This window comes from Typha latifolia, chromosome 14 (genome assembly GCF_019914945.1).
Source record: "Typha latifolia isolate L0001 chromosome 14, TyphaL0001v2, whole genome shotgun sequence".
NCBI classification, from domain to species: Eukaryota; Viridiplantae; Streptophyta; class Magnoliopsida; order Poales; family Typhaceae; genus Typha; species Typha latifolia.
The window spans coordinates 1151495-1174406 of NC_133099.1; the positions used below are offsets into that span (position 1 = coordinate 1151495).

The window sequence follows — 22912 nt, forward strand, 5'->3', positions numbered from 1 at the left end:
CTCTCTCTCTCTCTCGTATAAATAATGATAATTTTGATATTATTTTGATTTTACTCTATTCATTTTTAAGCATAAATTTGTATCTCTTCTGATGGTGGATTATACATCTGATTGGTATATGTTTACTAGTTTCTTGGTCTTAATTGGCTTAATTTTATTTTTAATTCTGGTTATCTGAGGCAGTGAACTAACCATCTGTTAATTACCTCAGAAAAAGGGAAAATATGAGAAAAATATCAAAATGGGCATCTCAGTTATCTTCTCTATACCTCAGAAAAATTTAAAAGGAAATAAGAAAGAAAATATCATCAGAATGAGTAATGAGATAAAAATAATAGTTTTGGAAAAGATATCATGAGGAATTAAATTATGAAAAGCTAAGCTTTTAGGCAACTGAACATTTCTCCTATTCATTTTGGTCCCATAGGAGTTGGTCATAGAAATTGCCAGTTCTAATTTAAAACAAATAAATAAATTAGAGAAGAAATAATTTTACCCACAGATGCCTAATAGGAAGACTTCTACCATAGTTCCAAACAAGCAAACCACTTCTTCTAAGTCTTATAAATACCCAACCAAATTAATCTAATTATGCATTGCATCTCATCTTCATCTCTCCCTCCTCCTCCCCTCTTTCTCTCCTTATATCTCTCAGCAGTTAAAGAAGAATGGCCTCCAAATTCTTCTTATCTCTAGTTTTTGCATTCCTCGGTTTTCTGTCAAGAGCATCAGGTAGCGTAATACTTACAATAGTGTACATTGCTTAGCTATTTTGATAAATCTATAAATGTTATTAAGTTTTGTAGCAAAATTATAGGAGTAGTAGATATCGCATGTGAAAGGCTAGATGTCAGCACATGTGCATACGCAGTGTCGTCGTTAGGGTTGCGGTGTCTACTCGAGAAGCAAATCAAGAGGGCTGGGCTGCAAGAGGTGTTGGTGTGCCAAACCTCGAGGATCGAGGCAGAGGGGATCAAGAACTATATCGAGTCCGATGTGTGCATAAAGGCTTGCCAACTTAATCGTTATGCTGTGGGGATATCCACAGACTCGCTGCTCGATGCCAAATTCATAAGAAAGTTATGCTCCATGGAGTGCTACAATAGTTGCCCTAACATTGTTGATCTTTATTTCAATCTTGCTGCCGGCGAAGGTATGCTAAACAAAAAAAGTTACTCCAAAAATTTAAGTCAAAATAGAATGGAATAACAAATATTATAAATATTACTTATATATGCAATTCTATAATTTTTTTTCTTAATTTTTTATAGGTGTATATCTCCCAAATTTATGCGAAAACAACAAGAAGAAAGTTGTTCGTAGAGAGCTAGTCGTTACTTCTCCTGCTAAGTTCCAAGCTGCAAACTCGCCGGCAGAGCCACCAGTGTGATCAAAAATGCGAAAAAAAACCCTATAAAATACCTAATATTATTATGGTTTGCAGAATAACCTAGAAAAATATAAGGGTTTTCTAGGATTAATCTACTTTTTTTTTTCTTTTTCATGTCCTTCAAATCTTGGCTTGTTCGTTGAGGTTTGAATATAAATATTGCCAAGAAGTTTTATACGTTTGAGTTTATACGTGAACTTACTTTTTTATTAATAAAAGTTGTTATCGTTGTATATTTCTCTTTGTATTTAAATTTAAATTTAAATTTAAATTTTGTCAATGGTTCTGATGGGAACTATTGTATGGTTATAAAATGAGGATTATTGACCATAATTTGCTTCCTGGATACATCTATATTATAGCTGTACGTGTTTAATGTAAGATAATTAATTATATTTAAACCGTAAATATCTCATATTACTATTAATTCAGATTTGTGGGTTTCAAACAAAGGTCCAATTCCAAGGGATTGGAAAAATATATCATTTCTTTTGATGTGATAAAAGTAAAAAGATATTATATACTTCCAATTATCTGAAGTATAAATTCCAAGTCATAGCTTAGAATAAAGACTATCCATTTATATACTTTTATTTTAAGTATAATAGCTCAGGGAAATTTACCAAATTAGACCCTACATTTTGCCTTTGTTGTTATTCATGCCCGATCATATAAATATTTATAAGGGATAATTACACTTAGTCCCAATAAATTATAATTATTATTATTATGTATATATATTGAATTTTTTTTATTATTCATATAGATCTCCTGAACTAAGAAAAATATCTATACAAATCCCTAAGAAAAATATAACTGTATAAACTATCTAAAGTAAGAATTTTTTAAGCGAGAGAGTATGCATTAATAAAAAAAATAGTTATAAATTGTACGTAAAAAATGATGATAGTTCAAGGAGGCTGACGATAACTATCCCTATTTAAATTCAACCCATATATTTTGATTTTTAATGTCTCAATACACCTTAAAAGACCTAAGTTAATTTTAACTTAATAGAAACTTATGGAATAGATAATATTCCATTACTTCAGAAAAGAAACTAAAATTTCAAAACAAAAAATCTCATTTGACCTCAAAATTTGGTCTTATTTTTGTCTTAATCTTAAAGAAAACTTATTAAAGGATATTGAGGATATTCTACATTATAGTTATTTTTAACTCATCTATTGATAAATATTTATTAAAAAAAACTAATAACATAGTTTTTTGAGGTATTAAAAGTAAAATATATGGTGAAAGGATAAATATTCATAATTGGGTTTGAATGATAATAAAAGCAAAACCTAGATTGTTTTTTTTATAAATTTCTCTCATTATCTATTTGTTTCCTTCTCATCTTGTCATAAGCTGACCTAATTTAGCTTATCGGGTCGGATTTATTACACAGAACTATTCGGGACCAACCCGAAACCGCCTTTCGCACAGACCCGACTTTTTATAGTGGCAATTCCGTAATACAAGTGCGCCGCTGCTCTTTCTTCACCGAGAGTTTAGGGTTTTGTTGGACAGGCGAAATCGAGAGATGTCGAAGAAGAATAATCTCGGGAGGAGAAAAAAACAGCACGAATTCGACCTCAAAAGTGAGCGCCCGAACGATCATATCCTTTTGCCTGTCTAATTTGATTCCAGTTATTTTTTCTTTCTTTTTAAAAAAAAAATTCTCTGATTTATTTGTAATTTTGGGCTCCTTTTGTGGAACAACAGGAGAAAAGGACGAAAGGGAAAAGCTAGCGAAGAAATTGCAAGCAAAGCAATCAAAGATGAAGGTAGTAAATCGCTTCTCTTTTTTATGTACTAGGGGACTTCAATTAAGTTGTTTTTTTCTTTCTTTTATGTTGTGTATTCGTTTTTTTGATTTAGATTCATCTCATAGATCATGTTTATAACTAAAAGCACAGAAAGATGGAATTTTGTTGATTGGAAAGATTGAATGATGTATCATGTATTGCAAAATATGATATACTACAAATGCAAAATCTATTGTGCCTTCTTTTTTCTAATGTCTTAATATGCTCCTTTGTTGACATGCCAGACAGTGATATCAGATGCTGGTAGCATAATTGAACGGTCTCCCACTATTATTTTTTGCATTGCTTCCTTAGTTATTTGTCAAGAAGATTCCGGAATAATGAGACATTTTGTTTTCTTTATAATGTTTCCGCACATTGCATTCATGATATGTAACTTTGGAATTTTTGTGTGGTGAACCACTCATTCATAATTTTGGTAATTTTGTCGTATCCTTTTTTTTTCCTCTTGATTCAGGTCGATAGTAGTGACATGAAAGGCAAGAACAAAGGCAAATTTAAGGTTGGAAAAAAGAAGGTGAAGACTAAATTGTCAGCTTTGGCAAAGGCTAAGGCAGCACAAGCAATGGAGATTGATAAATAATCTCAGCTTACTGTAAAAAATGAGCATCGCTAATCGATCGATGACGGCTTGGATTGTGTAGCACTGATTACTCTTTATATAGTGGTGCACATGCAGTGGAACTTCTCGCTATTTCCCAGCTTAATTTTAGGTGCAATTATTACACTAGTGTCGTAGATGCAGTGACAACTCTTAATTTAAACTGTTGCAGCAGTTTTGATCCTATTCTGTTGTTGGCTGGCAATGCTGCTTTGGTGTTTGGATTGTGGCTATGTGGCTCTCCTTTTAACTCGTGTCTCTTGAAGTTTGGAATTTGTCCAGAGCTTGCAAAAATGCTATGACCTATATGGCCATTTTTCCTATAGTCCAGTCTTTCTAACCCTTTCCTCTTTGTGGTCTCTATAGTTGCAATTGACTTGATTTGTGATTTGGTCAGATTGAATTGTGCATGGCTAACTTTTGCTTCTTTAAATTATGTATAGAGGTCAGATATCCAAATTTGATCACTCTTAGTAGTCATTTGCTAGAATTTTATATGTTCTCTTTGTAGAGCTTCAATATCAGAGAAGGGCATCAATATGCCTCATCAACTTATTGATCGGGATGGCGTGTTAATAATTGTCAGTTGTATTGCAGCTTAACCTCATCTTTTTGATGTATGAAAAATCAAATGCTTCAAAATCAAATTCATTATCTCCTCTCATTTTGGTTTGAAGTGTGTAGTTGAGGATTAGGGACCTGGTCCATGATCTGTTGCTCTCTTTTCCTGTTTGTGAATAATTATCCACTTGGGGATCAAGTAGGAGCTGAGAAGGACCTCATGGTCCCTTGCAATGCTTCTTCTTCAAAGTCTGAATGGTTGAACCTGCAAGCCTGGTGATGGATGACATGCAGAAGAGTGTGAGATTATTTTGATAGGTGCAGAATGCTTGATATGGATTACAGAATTGCAAATTTGTGGACCCTTTTTTGCTTTAGGATAAGGAGTTCCTAGAAACCAATAGCTCAAGCAATTGCAGGCTAAGTCCATTTGGGCATGAAAGGAGTGGATTCCTATTCATTTGAGGTGCAGAATTATCTGGCAATTACTGTCAACTGACTTGGTTTCTTCATCAGGTTGGATGGTATTTCCTTTTCATGAGAAGCTGTATTTTTTTGATTCTTTGCAGCAAGTTGGCTAAAAGGTCATTTGCCATTACTACCCCATAATTTAAACTAATTTTTTTTAACTCGATAAAGAAAATTACAGATTTCCACTAGGAATTACGTATTATTTTTAATGAATATTTAACAAAAAGAAGTGAAAAAAAATGGTTAAGATAGTTCAGGGGTCTGGATGTAGGGATCCCTAACAATTAACAAATACACGCAAAGAGGAGTAGTGGCAACGTGGGATTGACTTATTTCGCACTGTCCGGATCGCAGAGGATCCTGTCAGCCGTAACAGAATTGTCGTTTAGATATCGTCCGTTCCGATATGATATTTATCCTCATTCAATCTTATCGGAAACAGGTTTGCACTTGTACCCTCCTCGGTCTCTCTCTCTCTCTCTCTCTCTCTCTCTCTCTCTCTCTCTCTCTCTCAATTCAATTACAGTATTCGCATCTCTCTCTCTCTCTCTATAAGTACGGAAAAGGTTTAGCGTTTTAGGGTTCGTTTCGAAGGTATTCGACCGCGATTGGTATTCTTCTCTCGTTTGCCATCCTCTACTTCCTCCTTTGGATGGTGTTTATTTATTGAAGGCTTTGGTTTAATATTTAGTTTCGTATCAATCTTATGCTTCTCATCTTGTGGGCTTTTGAAAAATTTCAACAACATTGGCAAATAACCCAACTTTAGACGAAAAAGGCAGTCTTTTCCATCTCTTTTCTCAGTGTGGAACATTGAGATAGTAGTCGTTTTGGTGTCTGAAATTTTTTTAATCCATGCATGGATGGGAGGGAAGCCATTTTTGCATCTGGTCTGTCATATTTGCTTCAGCGTGGTGGAATAGGTGGCTCTGGTTCAGGATCACAGCCGGCGATATATGGAGCTGATTCTAGTATCCATCAAATGCCTATTTCGAGCTCGAGATTACCGCTTGAATCTTCGGACATTAGAGGGTTCATGGGATCGGCAATTGGAGTGGAATCTTTGTCTCAATTGTCGTCGGAGAATAGCGCGAATAGTGTGGGCAAAGGGGAGACGGTGAAGAGGAAGAGGGGGAGACCCCGGAAGTATAGGCCGGAGGGAAATATGTCTTTGGGGCTCTCTCCATTGTCTTCAGTTAGTCCAACATTTGGGTCAGGTTCTTTGTCGGGATCTGCATCGGCGTCGGTGTCAGGGCTGGGTGGTCAATTGCAAAAGCGGGGTAGAGGGCGGCCGCCGGGAACAGGAAAGAAGCAGCAGTTGGCTTTGTCAGGTGAGTTACCATACCATAAACAATTGCTTGAAAATGATTTAGAAGAAAAACCCGTGTTCTTTTATGATCTATCTCATGTGCCAGATCTATTGGGAGATCCTTTTGCCTTGCAATTCTTGTAAATATTGTCCAAGATTTGATATCAATCTTTCTGAATAATTGACATCCTATTTTGTCACTTAGTCATAGCAATCTTTCATGGTGCAACTGTGCAAGCATCTATATTTTATAACAAAAACTTTTTTTTTTTGGCACTATGTAACACCAATTTTGGTAACTAATTCTTTAGGGGAATGGATTGCTGGTTCAGCTGGAATGGGCTTTACCCCTCATGTTATTACAACCCATCCAGGAGAGGTAGGACATGCCTTGATTAATCCATTCTGTTGGAATAATTCATATATCTTGCTAGTGTCTATGTTAGGCATTTTTCCATTATTGAACTAATACTTTTGATATCTAATAGTAAATAGATAAAAACAACAATTCCCTATTTTTATCCGCCTCTTAATAATAAATCGTTAGATTTATTCACTCGGGAAGTCCCGCGACAAAGTACCCCTCACCTCGATCACTTGATAAGAGTCTTTCAAAGTAGGCAGACAAAATATGATCTATTATATGTCTTTCTCTTCTGTTTAGATACTTCAGAGTGATTACCCTTTTCCATACTATGCCATCCTTTCTTTTTGATTCTTTACACACACACACAGTACAAGAAAAAAAAAATCATAATTTGTTGACTATTCTCTCTTAATATATGTCAGCCCATTCTTATTTAAACCCAACAGTTTGCAGATAGTTTTTGGAATGAAACGATGCACTACCATTCACTTTGTTCTTATTGCAGGACATTGCAGCCAAGATAATGTCCTTCTCACGGCAGGGTCCAAGGGTTGTGTGCATCCTCTCAGCAAATGGTGCTGTTTCCACAGTTAGCCTCCATCAACCTACAAATTCTAGTGGCATAGCTACTTATGAGGTGGCCCCTTTATTCTCCCTGTTTCCTGGTAGTTATAGTTTGAAATAGGTTGTTTTATATTAGCTCCCGTATTATCTGGAAGTGATCATTAGACCCAAGGATGATGAAATTCCATTTTGTTCCTTTCTCTCTGTCTCCATTCCATTTCTATCTTTAATATTAGAGACAGTGCTCTCCTCTTCTTATTGCTCTTGCAGGGCCACTTTGAGATTTTGGGCTTGTCTGGTTCTTATTTGTTAGCTGAAAATGACGGTTCGCGTGTCAGGGGCGGTGGTCTAAGTATAGCCCTCTCCTCCGCTGATAATCGAGTATTTGGCGGTGGCATAGCCGGAGCTCTTGTAGCTGCCACCACTGTTCAGGTGATTGCTACGTTCAAGTCCTGCATACGTTGGTGTGCTAGTGTATCTTTACTTTGCCTTTTTGTTTACCTATTATTTTTACATAACACATGCAGGTGATAGTAGGTAGTTTCATCTATGGACGGTTGAAAACAAAGGTCAAAACTAAATCTGTGCAAGATTATGAACGTATTAATGGCAAAAGAGACATGTCAGACAGCACTGCGCTGAATCAAAATCTAATACCTTCAGTGTCTGATGGATCACTTGTGGCTCCAGGTGGATGAACATGAGAAATTCCAACTTTTTTTTCAGCTTGACTTGAGATCAGCTTTCGGTGGATAGACTCGCACGAGGTCGTGAACATTCTGCTACTGAGATGGATTAAGGTCGGCGTTGCTATTAGCGCGTCATTTGCTTACACGATCGCATTTTGTTAATAAAAAAACTTGGCTGCGAGACAAAGGCATCAGATGCTTGACTGAGCCTTTTGTGTCCTGATGTTGAATTTTTAGTGCTATCATAGCCATTGACAGCTCTTAGGGATATTTTAATAAAAAGGTAATGCTTGTGGGAGACATTGGTTTCATATTAAGATTCTGAAAGATTATGCATTCGTCTTTACGAAATTTGTATCCAGTCTTCATGCAAGTTACATCACAAGGAGCAGATTGCTTGATCCAAAAGTACCAATCAATATGAGAAATCTAAGGCTAACCCTAATATGAACAAACAATATGATCTTGAAGATTTAACAATAAATAATAGCTAAAAAATATTAAGCAATGCAAACACTGAAAATTTATGTGGAAAACCTACTGATCCTTTTTACTTGGATCAAATTAACTATAATAAAAGAACAAATACAAGAATGGCTTATAAATTACCCGTTGAATATTGTATATGAAGTTTTCTTATTCGCTAGATCCCGTAATAAATTGCTTCATGTAGTTAATTCAACTGATCTCTATAATCATTGAGATCAAACGAACTTATGTCAGTGATCTTTGAGATAGTCAGTCGTATCGATGAATGATAATGGAACGATTAGGTAGTATTCGTCTCTGATCAATGAAGAACTCTCAAATAATTCTCTGCTGGGGCTTCAATTTTTATTCTTCCATTAAGTCATCCGCTTTTAGGGTTTAAGTCGTCCACTTTTAGGATTCAAAGACTTTTATAGACTTGCAAGATCAAGCCCATATTAGCTGGCTTTGATAAGCCATTTGCATGCCTAATGGGATTTTATGCTCTCAGTCAAATGCACTCAAACGCCATGGGGGCCGTTTGAACACCTAAAAATGTGATTATGCCTTAGGTTTAAGCATTCAAACACCTTATTGTGATTTCTATCCCTTGGCCATACGCCATTAGGCAGCTTCTGTCCTCGAGCTGGGGCATTCGAACGCTGGCTTTAAAAACTTAAATAAATTTGTATTCCAAATTTTCATATCATGCTCTTTACACATTAAAAAATAATAATAACTATTAGATTTTGATCAACAAAATAATGTTACACAATATTTCCATAAAACACTTTGCAATACATTATCATCAATAGAGACACCAAAACAAACTTTAAAAACTTCACTCCCTAATTGCAAACAATTCTACATAGATAGTTTCTTTTTCTCTCTGAGACTTCATGACAGAAATCCAATGTTGCAGGCTTCACAGAGACTGTCTTCATGGGAGCTCTAATATCTTCTTGACATCCTTCTGCGCAAATAGGTAAACAACAAATTAGAAGATTATCGTCAACCTCTAATGGTGGAAGAAGAGAAGTTCAGATGGTTGGCGGCGATACCTCGATGCTCAGCGGCGACGTGGTCGGGGCGAATCGGTTTATAACATTCCCTTCCTTGTCAACCAAAAACTTTGTAAAATTCCACTTGATGCTTTCTCCAAAGAGGCCACCTTTGCTAGACTTCAAGAACTTGTACATAGGAGCAGCATTGCCCCCATTCACATCAACCTAATAAAAACCAATAGGAATTATATGCACTCTTGGGTGCCAATTCTAACACTATACTCCTCTTAGCTTTGTAAACTTTATATTGTTCGACTTAAGTGGAGTAGAATTAGCTAGAGTTACCTTGTGAAAGATGGGGTAGTCAGCTTTGAATCGAGTGCAGGCAAATTCTACAATCTGTTCATTGCTCCCTGGCTCTTGTCCCCCAAATTGATTGCATGGAAAAGCCAGTATCTCCAAACCTATTTTATTGAAAAAAAAAACTTAGATCAAACTTGAATAAGAATTTAGATTGCAATCGTAAAAGTTTGAGAAAACTATGTAAAACTTTCGAAATATCTTTCGTTAGTTATCCGTTAGATTTTTCTATAAAAAAGTATCAGAATTGTCACATGATTAATTTTAAATTCTCTAGAAAATATTTTACCCTTATTTTAGAAAAAAGACGACATTTTTTTTTGTTAATAACGTTGAGAATCTATGTAAAAATGGGTTATAGTTATTTTAATCCTAAAACTTATATCCAAACCTTTATCCTTGTACTTCTCGTATAGCTGACTTAGCTCTGTGTAGTTGGAATTAGTCAATCCACTGTAACAAGTAGGATAAATTTTTTTTATCAATCGGAGATATTAATTACCACCATATGCTTATTCTCTAAAGAAATCAATCGAATGCTTCCCAATAGAATTACCACTGAGATGCAACATTAACAATTAGGAGGACTTTTCCCTTGTAGATGCTGAGATCCACGTCGTTTCCCCTGGAATCCTAGGTTTGCAATGAAACAAAGGGGAAGACTATTTAAAAAGAGAGCTATTTAGGAACTTGTAATAAAATGGAAGAAGAAATCAAGGTTTTTTAGACGAAAAAGCTGATGAATCGTGAACAAAACCCAATTCGGATGTAAGAAAATCTAACCTTGACGGTGAAGTCGTGGATTGATCGAGCGATATTGGACGAAGAACTCGCGCCCATTCGTGGAAGAAGAGGAGGATAAATGAGAGGACGAGAGGAGGAGAGAGGAAAGCTACGAGACTAATTGGGTTTGTTTGGAATCTTTGGGATTTTATAAGGAGTAAACCGCGCTTTTAATTGCGGCGTTTACACGACGTACTATGTAATTACGAGAATAGTTTCCGCTTTTTAATATTTAAGGTGTTTATTCTCAAATTTATTTATCAAAATAAATAACACCTAAATTTAAATATAAATACTTTTTTTAATCATTCATAAGTCCGAAGGCTACATATGAGATGGACTAAGGACCAACCCTCCCTAGATACAGAGCACTTAGGTCTTACTAAGCTTTTAGCTGTCTAATCTAGGCTTCAAGCTACATGCGTAGCCAAATAATTATTCTGAACTAAATGCTGCTGAAACCTGCTCCAAGCCGTAGCGTTGCCGAGCTGTTACTTCAAGCTAACCGCACTGCCGAGCCATCAACCGAATCGAGTCAAACCACAAAATAATTTCTCCACAATATTGTTTGGGATTAGAGTCAGAACTTTTGAACTCCTTGAGGGAAGGTACCTACCAATTCTCTACGATAGTTGGTTAGTAAAGTGGTTCTTTTTTACTCTCCGGGAGTATTTATTTTTTTAATAAATTAGTATTTTTATTAAAACGATATTCTAGTCTAATCCTCTAAGTTCTTTATTTAGAAAATATTAATATTATCAGCATTTTAATTTTAGATAAGTAAAATATTTAACAGTTAATTACTTTAGTTGGATCTACAGTAAAATATAACTTTTTTGGTATTCAAGTTTTAGGTATTGTCTGCTTTGGTAAGGAAATTTTAAAACAGGACTCTGTTTTTATTTCACACCCTATATGATATGCTTATTTCAATTTACACCCCCTCCCCCCCCCCTGACAGTAGGTGTTTTTTTTTTCTCGGGAAACTTATTACATTTTAAGTCTGTCGTTGGGTCTAAATTTAAATTTATTTTACCCATTTGGTTTCGTTTTACACCTTATGATTATTTAAATTGAAACAGTTATTTATTTTATTATATTTGCTTAACCTAAAAGTTGAATTTAAAAATATTTATTACAGACAAAATTTTAAATAATTTGATAAGCTTTTCAGAATATTTAAAATAATATCAATTAGATTTCGGATGACAGAACATCTTAAATCCAATTAATATTATTTTGGATATGTTTAAAAAATTTATCTTAATTATTTATAACTTTATCTTTAGTAAATATTTTTAAATTCGACTTATAAATTGATCAAATATAATTAAAAAAATAATAATAATTTCAGTTGAAATATAACACAAGGAGCGAAATAAATTTCTCCATTTTTTTTTTCTAAAAAGTGCACGAGTCAAATCGAAAATAGCTAAAAAGATAGGGTCAGAAGTAAAAAGTTACCAAAATCGAGTACTTGCACATCTCTGGAAGGTAAGAGGTATCCATCCATCTATCTTATCTTCAAAATCTCCAAGAGAGCCACTCGGACTCGGATTGCATATCTAAGCCTTGCAATTTGGAAGATTTGAAAAATAAATAAAAATAAATATGAGATTAAAAAAAAAAATTAGGTCAAGTGCATCTTTCACATATAATTATTTCTTGCCCCACCTTGCCTTCTTGCTCTTGTGGCAAAATAGATGTTATCGTCCTCGTCTAGATTATTTTAATCTCTCTAGAATATCTGAAGACCTTATTCGATAAGGTCTTGAAAATTATCACTTCTAAGTGGAAAAAGAGAACCTCATCAGCATACAATTAGAATTGTTTCTTTGGAAGCCTCTACACCATTAGCAATATAATTTATCTTAATAAAAAAAATTATGCAAAAGAGCTAATTACTGGAATCCAAACAATTTCGCAAAATTTCTTACAAATATAGATAAATCGGTCCATTTGTTGCATAAGTTTCAACCTGGGAAGTTTGAGAGCTCTGCATCTGCAAATATAATAGCAGCAAATAAGATGGAAGAGGAGATCAGGCACAAACAAAAGCATTAAAACACACAAGCATGATCGACCTGGAAAGAAGTAGTTCAAGGTTTGATGCTCACTGTCAGTAACCTGCAAGTACTTCATAATCACGGAAGTTCAACGCTGTCAAGAATAATAATGCATGTGGAAAATTTTGAAAGATCACTATAATCCATAACGAGTGCACTATATAATGCACAAGTACTTAGACAAGTTGTTTGTGGTCTATACCCACTAATATGCACTTCTATAACCATTTAATAAACAGAAGATGATAAAAACCTAAAGACAAATTAAGCAGACTAATTCACGAGACTGACTGAAGCTTTTACCCATCAGTCAGCTTATTTACAGCATACTATCTGCCCTTGCTGGCAACCGCCGGAAGAAGTTTAGTGGGGCTGAGGGCATCCTATGCCGAAACCTTGGGTGCCTCATGATGTAAAACCCAGCAAGTACAGCAAGAACCTGGAATGGTGTCACATACAACACAACCGCCGCTATGAGACAGAAGAGCACAAATATTGCTGTGGCCCGTGGATCCCTCCAACTCAGCAGTGCTTGCAACCTCTCTCCTTGTGTTGCTACGTCTCCCACAACTGTCTGTATCCTCCCAGCGACGCTCCTCAATCTATCGTACCTCATCCTTACCAACTCTGCACTACGACTAGTAGGAAATGTGTCGAACTCCTCATCCAGCTCATCTGGATGCACAGCTTCTGCATGAGAGATCTTGGTGTTCATGTGAGGAGGATACCGGGGGCGGTACCGATAGTTCCAGACACCTATCAGGAACATGTATAAAAATATTGTCGGGAGTATCAGATCTGGAAAGCACACTAGCATTACGAACAGTAAGTGCACCAGCACGGTTGTGATAGGGTTCCTCCATGCACACACATCTCCAAACCATTTGCTAACTGCAAATAAGCCTGAAAAAACTGACATGAGCCTGAAAAAGTTTGCTTTACTTCTGCGCATGCTCCATAAGTGAGAGTCGACATCTGACATATACTCCACAACTTCCTTCCTTAAGGGTGGCTCCATTCGGCTCAGACGTGCTGCCACAATCTGGACAGCTTGATGCCGTAGCATATCAAGCTGCATGACAGTTAATGGACGCACATAATGCATCTTAGGTAGCAGGGGACGTGAGTATATGTACATCATGTTGACTAGTGATGTGGATGAGAACCTTATAGCAAGGTGGACTTCGCCCATCTTCTTGACACCCGAAGGGTGTAGAACTAGAAGTGGGTAGGAGTGAGTATACACACGTCCTGTTTCAAGAGTGGAGAGACGAATGCGAACTTTGCCTATCTTGGCATCTTTGTTACCATTTGTCCCCTTTTCGCCAAGCTGGCAATTGTCAAAGACACCAATGGTCAGCACAGTATCTGGATCATAGACTTCCCATGTATACTGCTCGTTGAATTTTGGGCTTAGGCTGTTAATGATGGTCCGAGTACGAACCCACTTCTGACCATACTTTGCTACACAGTAGGTATCTGATGTGCCCTTCCCATCTCGGGTTTTCATAGGATGAAGACCCTCTGCATTAAGGATACCAAGCTCAAGCAATCCGATTGATGGCTTCCATAGCTGTTTGGCTGTTGGTCTAAGGTCACTGCTGTAATGCGTAGACTCGTCAAGTACATGATATCCTCCATCCAGGCAGACACGGAGATGAATCCGGCTCGAAAACTTGTCCTTCTTCAACTGATCCACATCAACTGCAACTGGCTTCTCAAGACTGAACCACCGACCATGGATAATGCGATCATCAGCTCGCTTCTCTATTGTAGCCAATGGAATAATAACACGACCAATCACCTCATCTTTGTTAGGCCCCACACGATCTTCAACAGAGAGCATGAGGTGATCCTCAAATGGCTCGGCAGCCACAAACATGTGATCTTCATTCCAAAGAGGATTGAATGTCCGTGCTTGAACTGTCTTCGTCCTCGCAAACTGGTTTCCTATCTGTACCTTGACATGCACGTCTGGAAAGCGAGTCTTATCTGGTATAATGATATCTTGAGCCTCAATAATGTTGACACGCACATACCAGAGTCTCGGTGCATGGTACACCTTTGACCTAATATGAGAGCTTATGCCAGCAGTAGGTGTCACAGCATCTGAGTGCCATGCTTCTGGAAAAGCCTCATCGGCTTGAGTACCGATCCAAACTGCAAGCATCAACTCGCCCTTCTTCTTTTCCCCTTTCTTATCCTCGAGTCTGTACCACTCTGGAGCTAACGGGCTGTCCGGAGGGACACGTGTTGGAACATCATTTAAATCAAAGCGCACAATCCCAACAAAATCATCCTTCACCAAATCTTTATCTTTGATTAAAACTTCAAGGACTGATGCCTGCATCCGATCTCTGGAGAAAGCAAATACTTCGTTCCATTCTGGGTTCTGTTTTTTCTCAAAGTGTTTTGTTATGCCTTTGTAGTTACCAACTTTCACTTCAACAAATGGATCGAGGCTCCCAGTGGCATCCATAGCTGGTAAGTCTCTTGCCTTGACCACACGTACAAAGAGATACTGCATTTGTTCTACAAGGTCATATGTACTGGTAGGTTTCTCAGCACGTATAACTCGGCCACCAACAATCTGCCCACCACCAAGAAATGGGCTTGTTTCTTTCAGTGCGTAATCAACTGGTTGCTGCGAAGACGGTGATGAGTACATCCTGACAATCCTAGGAGGTTCAGATTTCATCTGGTCAGTGGCATATTGAACTGGTTGTTCACTAACTGGACTCGTAGAATGGTGCTGATGGATCTCCTTTGGAACACTGTGGAAGGTATGTCTTGGCTCAGACTTGTTTTCCTTGGGGTGGTTGACTGTAGACTGTTGGTCATGAGCAGCCATTTGATGTGCTTGGCTAGGGGGAGGATTACTAAAGAAAGGATCAATAGCTGGAAGTGGATTAGAAGGTTTAATTGAGGGGTCATCAGTAATGAACACTTTAAGCCCTAGCTCTCCCTTCACACGGGAGAATATCCCACGTTTTTCTAATGGATAATGCATGACAACAGCATCAGAGAAAGGGACAAATGAGGTCCCGGCAAGTCGGACCTTGCCGAGGAAGGATTTGGAGTGTGTGGCTTTGTTGATGTTGTACACATAGGCTTCAAGGGCAAGGTTGGGAAGAGAAGCAGGATCTGAAATATTAAAGTAAAAACGTTCATCCCAGACAGGATTAAGGTCCTTCTCCTTGATTGTTGTCCGGAACTTTTGGCCATCAAATTGAAGCTCAACACATGAACTAGCAGAACCTTGCCCATCCTTGGGCATGAGGTCATGTGCACTTACAACTTCAACACCCAGCTTGTAATTGCTCATCTTTGGCAGGAAGTCGACAGTGCTCAATTAAGAAATTCCTCCCTAATACAAAAGAATTAAGGTGAAGTTACCATAAAACATAAAATTCAAAGAGCATAACCAGGATTTCATGCTTAAATTACTAAAATTGCTAATGAAAAGGAAATAACATGGATAGGAGTACAAAAACTTGCAAAAGAGAAGAAGCCCTAAATGCCAACAGACAAAAGTTTACCTATATTTGAGTTAAGCCAACTAATGAAAATATCATTGAACCGGAGATTTCTCAATAGAATTCCAGCAAACAGTACATAACAAAGAAACATCCTACGAAAAGCAATTTGACCATGTCATGTGCATTGCATAACCTCATGGCAAGATAGGTGTACCATAGTAATAGAGTAATTCATATGCCGGTCCTAGGGCATAAGGACTGCAAATACCTAGGTGGTCGCATAGATCACTTTTTAGAACAGTGATTAGGAGAGAAAAATTAGCAATATCGTCATATGATCAACATCAGTTGGTGCTTCTTGTTGAAAAACTTTTATAAAAAAAAAAGATATCAATAGCTAAGCATGCACATGAAGTTAAAGGAGAAGAAAAAATAAAATGGTGCTATCAAGTCAGAGCAACTGAATCAAGCAATAACAGCCTGCTTACTCTTCAAAATATCTGTACAATTCCTAGTTAAAAATCAGGACATGCTAAGTTACTGACAGATAGTTTCAATAATTATGTGCAGATGTAATATTTGTAAGGGTAAACCCATCAACTGATCAGAAACAAGAAGTAGATGTAGGACTTCAACTCTGATTTGCACAACCTGGACAACCCTAGTGCTTACTAGAATAGTTCGCATGACAGGGAAGTGTAAGGAGTAAAAAGAGGCGCAATAAAAACATAAGTGCCAATTAACTTGAATCCAAGCAATTAAAAAGATTTAGAAAAAAAAATAAAAAAAGCACACCCTTTTTGTAAGATGCAATGGCCAGATCCGAACATTTAGCGTGAGATAATAATTAAAACTTCAACTATAATTAGAAAAGTAAAGTGAATGGATACGGCTCTTTCTCTTTCGCTTTTAGTGGGATAAAGTGCTCAATTGCTAAAGCCTAATAAAAAATTCATTACTAATCACATAATTGATTCCTGAAAGATATAGAAAGCATCAATTGAAGATGGAAACTCTCCAGATCCGAAACCCCTATAAAAGCTCAGATCCATCTCCATCCCACATAGACAGAAGAAATGCCAAAAAGATCGAATATTCCGAAGGAGAACAACACAAAAAGGATAGGATCTAAGCCAAAAACCAAAAAAAATGCTGGTTTCTTCACCTCCGAAGCTAAACTCCTTCAGATCGCTCAAATTTCTCCCCCTCTGCTCAAAGTCGCGTCCTATGATCTCGATCTGAAGCCGATCTCGAGATCTTTAGCTTCCCTTGCACTACGAATCCAGCTGAGGCCTCTCAAATGGAGATGCAAGCATTGTCAACAATGGCCAACACCGGCTTAGAAGGAAGCAACGGAGCAGGTGGAAGTGGAGAAGACAAGGAACCCTAGAGGCCTAAAGAGAAAGAGGAAAGAAGAAAACTTTAATCTCTACTCGTACTCGTGAGAGCTAATTCCATTTTGGTCTCTTCTCCTTTATTTCCTTTCTTTGTTCTCTTCGACTCATCTTTATTAGAGGGCTCGAGTTTTTTCTTTTGTTTTGCAAATTGCCACCTTCGTCTTAACTTATTACGAAAGACCTCCTCACATTTAATTATATTGCGAAAAGAATAATCACGTTATAATTTTAATCTTTCTCGTTTATAATTCCTTATTCGTCTTTTTCACATTGCAAACAAAACCCCCTGAATAGCCGGTGATTTGCAAATATGTCAACAAGGAGATATTCCTAAAAAGCGTAAGATACAGGTAGTGATATGTAAAGAAGATCAAAGGATTAGACTGACGTCCTCCCAACGTTAGGAAATTTGAATAGTATGGACACGAGGGACAGCGGAATTAATGCTGACGCGAGCCAAGATTAGGTGATTAACAATTAGTGTTATTTTAGGGTCCTATTTGTAAATAAATTGATTTGCAAAGAAAGGATTTACTTTTCTTCTTTTTTTTCTTTTAAAAATGTAAATAAGTATCAGTAGGAGGGTCAAATTCGACGTGCGGGAGTCGGAGCAACGGGTAAGTTTCACAGCGCGATGCTTTCACGCAAGGAGAGTAGAAAATGACGGATTTGTCCCTCACATTCAACGAAGCGTCTTTTCGCGTGTTAAAACAAACGTTCTTCTTTCTTTAAAAAAAATATTAGAAAAGGATAGATACATGGTTTCCTTTCGCTGAGGAGTAAATTTTAGCGATGTCAAAAGATGGGAGGGCTGAGATAAAAAAAAAAACAAAGATGGAGGGCTAAAATGAAAAAAGAAACGGAAAAGATAGTCAAATATCCAGGGAGGATCGGCCGACGAGGCTCGCATAGAGCCACGTGGGATGAGGACGAGAGTCGCATCGAACCTGGTGTTGAGCGTGAACGATGTCGGCGAGGTCGGTCGGTCGGTCAGTCACGTGCGCCACGTGGCGATGTCGGCGGCGTGGAAGCACTGGGCAGTCAAGGGATCTTCTATATCCTCCATTGTATGAGTAATTGCTGTAGAACTCTTGCCAGCCAATCAGCTTGTTTCTGACATTTTGACTGTACTAGGTTCCTGCAATTAGGACTTCAGAGAACCCTCTTGTAACAGGGGAGATCTTGGTATAATTTTACATGAAACACCCTATGGAAGAACATGTACTTCCCCCCTATTACAAAAGAGGGCGTAGAGTTAGACTCTTAACGGTAAATAATTACTGTAGATAAATTTGCTTAATAATTTAATAAGGGTTTAGCTTAACCGTTTACTTCACCTTGTCGTCCAATCCGCGGACCCTGGTCCTTTCTACTAATTACACTCCATTTACTCTTATTTAAAAAATATATATAAAATTTCTGGGTCCTTCTATAAATTGTCACCTCATCTACCTGTGGCATTACTGTGCACCTTGTCTACGTGTCTCTCATGGATTTCTCAACGTAGGAAGGAAGATAAAGAGAGAGAGAGAGGATAAAGTTATACTGCCGTCTCACTATTCGAGGTGTACGTTGACTAGGTCAGCGAAGGCGAGGATAAAGTTGTACTGCCATCTCGCTATTCGAGGTGTACGTTAAGTCTGCGAAGGCGAGCATAACTCACCTCACCATACGCTTGGTCTAACTTGATGCTGGCCCATAGACGCGGACCAAACCGGTGCGGGCCGGTTCACGTGGGCTTGGGCCTGAGCCCAGGTGTTAAATAGTGGACCGACTTTTTATCACTTACCGACAACGACGACACGTAGTTGCTGATGTCATGTGGTCACTAGAACTAGCCGAGTGGCCATTTGGGCTGCTAACAGACAAAAATATATTGTTACTATTATTCTCCTCTTTTATTATATTCGTAAAGGTTACTAAGTTGACGCATCTGGGGGGCCCAGTATTGTGTTAGAAGGCATTAACGAGGGAACTCTATAAAGACCTCGCGATATTACCAATTATTTTCTAAAAGATAATATTTAAAAACGGGGTTATTCTCCAATAAAAAATATTCTTCTTTTACGAGATTCGGAGGAGGATTCTTCTCTTTAACTTTAGAGATATGAAAGGTTCATGCGTCTCATATGTGGCTAATTAATAAATTGATGGCAAGAGTGTTTATACGCATGATTGATGTGCCGACTCATATTATCTTCTTCAATCAGTCTCGTGGATTCCCTCAATAAAAGACAATCCATTAACTTGCATAGAATCTTAGGGTGTAAACTAATGGAGCTTGAGCCAGTTGGGTTTAGTTCGACTTGGCTTGAGAGTTGAATTTTTTTTTTCTGAACAACTCATCTGTAGCTTAATAAGTTTTTTAGCTCGAGTTCAACACAACTAAACTCCAACCCGATAGTTAGATGAATTTACTAGACTAACACTAATATACATAATACAACAAGTTCTAAAAACTAGATAACTAAAAAATATGAATCCTAATGTATTTAACACATAGAGTAATACAAATTATTAAAAATAACATGAAGAATCCTAGTTACTATAATATATTATAATGTACCTAATTTGAATGACTATATATATAATATCGAGCCGAGCTTGAGCAAGTGCCTCAGCTTAGCTCAGCTCGGTTATAATTTCGAGTCTAGAGATCAGCACGGCTTGAGTTATTATTTGAGTCGGAGTCAAGCTGATCTGAGTCGATTACGTTGGCTTTTTTAACAGCCCTAATTTACTGGGATTGGTTTTAGCAGACATGCATGCATGCACATGGATCATGAGAAATCCCATGACATCCCTCTCATTCCTTACCGAAGATGAACCAAATCTCCCCGCACAGCCACACAGGCAACAGGCCTACTCGGTGCAGGTCACAACTCCAAACTGCAACCAAATCTCTCCCGCTCACTTCCCAATCCCAATTCCCTCCGTATAGCGTCGCCCCAATTTGACTTCATCCGCCTACGTGTCAGCGGCACGCGTCACTAGAAACCACCGGGTTGCTCACGCCCCAAGGTATCACCGCAACCCCCAACGTTCCCAATCCAAACCTTCCCTCCAAATCCCGCCACGTGTCGCCACCTTCCCAAGTCCCTACCTCGTATCCCGTGTCTTCCACCCCACCTTTATATGCTTCGACTCCTTTCCCACTTCCTCCTCCTCCTCGTTCTCTAATTCGACTTTCCTCTCTTTGTCTGCTTTCCTATTTCGGGGTTGTTTTCGCTTTGTTTCGAGAAAGTGGTGAGGTAAACATGGAAGGGCAAACCCTTACCGGGATTCTGAAGAAGGTCGCCGGGGAGTTCCCCGACCGGCGGGCCGTCTCCGTCCCCGGAAGGATCGACCTCTCCCACGCCCAGCTCGATGGCCTCGTCGAGTCCGCCGCCGCCCGCCTCGCTGCCGCCGGCGTCCGCGGTGGGGACGTCGTCGCCCTCACCTTCCCTAACACCGTCGAGGTACGTGCGTGCTTTCGATCCACGATCACGTTTTTTTTTTTTTGCGATCTGACGGCTGGTTGACGTGCTTAAATTTCCGCGCAGCTCGTGATCGCCTTCCTCGCGGTGATCCGTGCGCGGGCGGTGGCCGCGCCACTCAACCCGGCGTACACGGAGGAGGAGTTCGAGTTCTACCTCTCCGACTCGGAGTCGGTTCTGTTACTGACCAACCCGGAGGGCAACGCGGCGGCTCAAGCCGCCGCCGCTGTGGTCGGGATCCCCCACGCCACGGCTTCCCTCTCTTCCCCAGCCGGCCCTCTCCAGATCTCCCTCCCGGAGAGGTTCGAGTCTGTTCTGGAATCCTCCAACGATCCGTCCGACGTGGCGCTGTTCCTCCACACCTCGGGGACCACGAGCCGGCCCAAGGGGGTCCCACTCACCCAACGCAACCTAGCGGCGTCCGTTAGCAACATCCGGTCCGTTTACCACTTGACCGAATCCGACTCGACCGTGATCGTCCTCCCCCTCTTCCACGTCCACGGCCTCGTCGCCGCCCTCCTCAGCTCCCTCTCCGCCGGCGCCGCCGTCACCCTCCCCGCCTCCGGCCGCTTCTCCGCATCCTCCTTCTGGTCAGACATGCGGTCCGCAGCCGCCACGTGGTAAGTTACCAACTACTTCTAATTCGACTTTTCCCCTAATTGTTTGGTCAATTGGTTAATTTTTCTATTTGATACTGATAGGTACACGGCCGTGCCCACGATCCACCAAATCGTCTTGGACCGCCACTCGAACCGTCCCGAGCCGGACGGCTACCCGAAGCTCCGGTTCATCCGCAGCTGCAGCGCCTCGCTCGCGCCGTCCATCCTCGAGCGGCTCGAGTCGGCCTTCGGTGCGCCGGTTCTGGAGGCCTACGCGATGACGGAGGCGTCCCACCAGATGACGTCGAACCCTCTCCCATCCGACGGCCCGCACAAGCCGGGGTCGGTGGGCCGGCCCGCCGGCCTGGAACTGGCGGTGCTGAACGAGGACGGGGCGCAGCTCCCCCCGGACGTGCCGGGGGAGGTGTGCATACGTGGCGCCAACGTGACGAGCGGCTACAAGAACAACCCGGAGGCGAGCAAGGCGGCGTTCAAGTTCGGGTGGTTCCACACCGGCGACGTGGGCTTCGTGGACGCCGATGGGTACCTCCATCTCGTTGGAAGGATCAAGGAACTCATCAACCGGGGAGGTGAGCTTTGATCGAAATACACGGTTGATTTTGGTTTGATTCTGGCCGTTTGATCTAAAAGGGTATTTTTGGAATTTTGGCAGGTGAGAAGATCTCGCCGATCGAAGTGGATGCGGTGCTGCTGGGCCACCCAGATATCGCGCAGGCGGTGGCGTTCGGCGTCCCCGACGATAAGTACGGCGAGGAGGTAAGTGTAAAATAGGTTATTTCACAAGGTTATATATGCAAAAATAATATATATTTAGCATCTGAGCCGTTGATAAATAATATACGTGTAGATAAATTGTGCGGTGATCCCGAGGGAGGCGTTGGAGATCAGCGAGGACGATGTGCTGCGATACTGCCGGAAGAATCTCGCGGCGTTTAAGGTTCCGAAGAAGGTCTTCATCACGGATTCGCTGCCGAAGACTGCCACCGGTAAGATCCAACGGCGGATAGTGGCCGAGCACTTTGTGGCCCCCGCGAAAGCCCCCAGGGCAGGGGCTTAAATGTAAAGAGCAATAGGGGGGCATCGCACTCTCTTTTTTTTTCATTTTAGCCCTCGGTTTTATAAAAGCTCAAATAATGCGAAGCTTTTCTTGGTTATATATATTATTAATTTTTTTCTAACAATATTTTTATTTCATAAGTAGATCTGTGTGTTAAAATGGTTTAGGCCCTCAGTATTGTGTGGTCTGATGAATTAAAATGGTCTTAAAAAAAAGAAGAAGAAAAAATACCACGTCGAACTTAGAATCTCTTATCAACTAGTAGACGTGGCCCAATTTTTAATACAATTTACGACTTTGTTCTCGTTTTTACATTGACTTATTCAAACACCAAAGACTAGTTTGCTTCTTTCCAGATTTTTGGGAACTTTAGAATCTCTTGTTTCCAAAGCAACGTCGACCCCAACTTGCTTCCAGAAAA

The 22912-nt window shown here is 39.6% G+C and overlaps 6 protein-coding genes and 1 long non-coding RNA gene across 7 annotated transcripts; 4 read left to right on the forward strand and 3 right to left on the reverse strand.

Moving 5' to 3' along the window:
* Nucleotides 1-431: 431 nt before the first annotated feature.
* Nucleotides 432-1461, forward strand: LOC140801264 (uncharacterized). Its single transcript, XM_073156284.1, has 3 exons — nucleotides 432-732; nucleotides 818-1153; nucleotides 1272-1461. The coding sequence occupies exons 1-3, from the start codon at nucleotides 669-671 to the stop codon at nucleotides 1388-1390; spliced, it is 519 nt and encodes a 172-aa protein (XP_073012385.1). The 5' UTR covers nucleotides 432-668; the 3' UTR covers nucleotides 1391-1461.
* Nucleotides 1462-2879: 1418 nt separating this feature from the next.
* LOC140801041 (uncharacterized) lies at nucleotides 2880-4143 on the forward strand. The gene is made up of 3 exons (XM_073156032.1): nucleotides 2880-2991; nucleotides 3116-3177; nucleotides 3677-4143. The coding sequence occupies exons 1-3, from the start codon at nucleotides 2934-2936 to the stop codon at nucleotides 3800-3802; spliced, it is 246 nt and encodes an 81-aa protein (XP_073012133.1). The 5' UTR covers nucleotides 2880-2933; the 3' UTR covers nucleotides 3803-4143.
* Nucleotides 4144-5267: 1124 nt separating this feature from the next.
* Nucleotides 5268-8117, forward strand: LOC140801040 (AT-hook motif nuclear-localized protein 11-like). The gene is made up of 5 exons (XM_073156031.1): nucleotides 5268-6183; nucleotides 6473-6540; nucleotides 7034-7165; nucleotides 7363-7524; nucleotides 7620-8117. Exons 1-5 carry the CDS (start codon nucleotides 5712-5714, stop codon nucleotides 7788-7790), a joined length of 1005 nt encoding a protein of 334 aa, XP_073012132.1. The 5' UTR covers nucleotides 5268-5711; the 3' UTR covers nucleotides 7791-8117.
* An 854-nt stretch (nucleotides 8118-8971) lies between these two features.
* LOC140801483 (probable phospholipid hydroperoxide glutathione peroxidase) lies at nucleotides 8972-10550 on the reverse strand. Its single transcript, XM_073156640.1, has 6 exons — nucleotides 10397-10550; nucleotides 10170-10246; nucleotides 10005-10066; nucleotides 9599-9717; nucleotides 9311-9478; nucleotides 8972-9222 (listed from the first exon to the last, which is right to left on the reverse strand). Exons 1-6 carry the CDS (start codon nucleotides 10451-10453, stop codon nucleotides 9190-9192), a joined length of 516 nt encoding a protein of 171 aa, XP_073012741.1. The 5' UTR covers nucleotides 10454-10550; the 3' UTR covers nucleotides 8972-9189.
* A 1291-nt stretch (nucleotides 10551-11841) lies between these two features.
* Nucleotides 11842-12443, reverse strand: LOC140801484 (uncharacterized). The gene is made up of 3 exons (XR_012111458.1): nucleotides 12334-12443; nucleotides 12071-12180; nucleotides 11842-11967 (listed from the first exon to the last, which is right to left on the reverse strand). It is a non-coding gene; the product is annotated as an uncharacterized lncRNA (long non-coding RNA).
* A 135-nt stretch (nucleotides 12444-12578) lies between these two features.
* Nucleotides 12579-17476, reverse strand: LOC140801478 (FT-interacting protein 3-like). Its single transcript, XM_073156632.1, has 2 exons — nucleotides 17107-17476; nucleotides 12579-15829 (listed from the first exon to the last, which is right to left on the reverse strand). Exon 2 carries the CDS (start codon nucleotides 15785-15787, stop codon nucleotides 12782-12784), a length of 3006 nt encoding a protein of 1001 aa, XP_073012733.1. The 5' UTR covers nucleotides 15788-15829; nucleotides 17107-17476; the 3' UTR covers nucleotides 12579-12781.
* Nucleotides 17477-20458: 2982 nt separating this feature from the next.
* Nucleotides 20459-22615, forward strand: LOC140801481 (probable CoA ligase CCL9). Its single transcript, XM_073156636.1, has 5 exons — nucleotides 20459-20796; nucleotides 20881-21434; nucleotides 21516-22003; nucleotides 22087-22190; nucleotides 22282-22615. Exons 1-5 carry the CDS (start codon nucleotides 20596-20598, stop codon nucleotides 22489-22491), a joined length of 1557 nt encoding a protein of 518 aa, XP_073012737.1. The 5' UTR covers nucleotides 20459-20595; the 3' UTR covers nucleotides 22492-22615.
* The last annotated feature ends 297 nt before the right edge of the window (nucleotides 22616-22912 follow it).

Bases quoted from the DNA above. Each gene is read 5' to 3' on its own strand.
- LOC140801040 (XM_073156031.1), top strand. From the start codon at position 5,712: ATGGATGGGAGGGAAGCCATTTTTGCATCTGGTCTGTCATATTTGCTT. The intron at 6,184-6,472 runs GTGAGTTACCAT...CTAATTCTTTAG, and splicing joins GCAGCAGTTGGCTTTGTCAG to GGGAATGGATTGCTGGTTCA. The intron at 7,166-7,362 runs GTGGCCCCTTTA...TTGCTCTTGCAG, and splicing joins GTGGCATAGCTACTTATGAG to GGCCACTTTGAGATTTTGGG.
- LOC140801483 (XM_073156640.1), bottom strand. From the start codon at position 10,453: ATGGGCGCGAGTTCTTCGTCCAATATCGCTCGATCAATCCACGACTTC. The intron at 10,247-10,396 runs GTTAGATTTTCT...TTGCAAACCTAG, and splicing joins TCCACGACTTCACCGTCAAG to GATTCCAGGGGAAACGACGT. The intron at 10,067-10,169 runs GTAATTCTATTG...TACTTGTTACAG, and splicing joins GTTAATGTTGCATCTCAGTG to TGGATTGACTAATTCCAACT.
- LOC140801481 (XM_073156636.1), top strand. From the start codon at position 20,596: ATGGAAGGGCAAACCCTTACCGGGATTCTGAAGAAGGTCGCCGGGGAG. The intron at 20,797-20,880 runs GTACGTGCGTGC...ATTTCCGCGCAG, and splicing joins CCTTCCCTAACACCGTCGAG to CTCGTGATCGCCTTCCTCGC. The intron at 22,004-22,086 runs GTGAGCTTTGAT...GAATTTTGGCAG, and splicing joins GGAACTCATCAACCGGGGAG to GTGAGAAGATCTCGCCGATC.
- LOC140801041 (XM_073156032.1), top strand. From the start codon at position 2,934: ATGTCGAAGAAGAATAATCTCGGGAGGAGAAAAAAACAGCACGAATTC. The intron at 2,992-3,115 runs GTGAGCGCCCGA...GTGGAACAACAG, and splicing joins GCACGAATTCGACCTCAAAA to GAGAAAAGGACGAAAGGGAA. The intron at 3,178-3,676 runs GTAGTAAATCGC...CTCTTGATTCAG, and splicing joins CAAAGCAATCAAAGATGAAG to GTCGATAGTAGTGACATGAA.
- LOC140801264 (XM_073156284.1), top strand. From the start codon at position 669: ATGGCCTCCAAATTCTTCTTATCTCTAGTTTTTGCATTCCTCGGTTTT. The intron at 733-817 runs GTAGCGTAATAC...GCAAAATTATAG, and splicing joins TTTTCTGTCAAGAGCATCAG to GAGTAGTAGATATCGCATGT. The intron at 1,154-1,271 runs GTATGCTAAACA...AATTTTTTATAG, and splicing joins CAATCTTGCTGCCGGCGAAG to GTGTATATCTCCCAAATTTA.
- LOC140801478 (XM_073156632.1), bottom strand. From the start codon at position 15,787: ATGAGCAATTACAAGCTGGGTGTTGAAGTTGTAAGTGCACATGACCTC.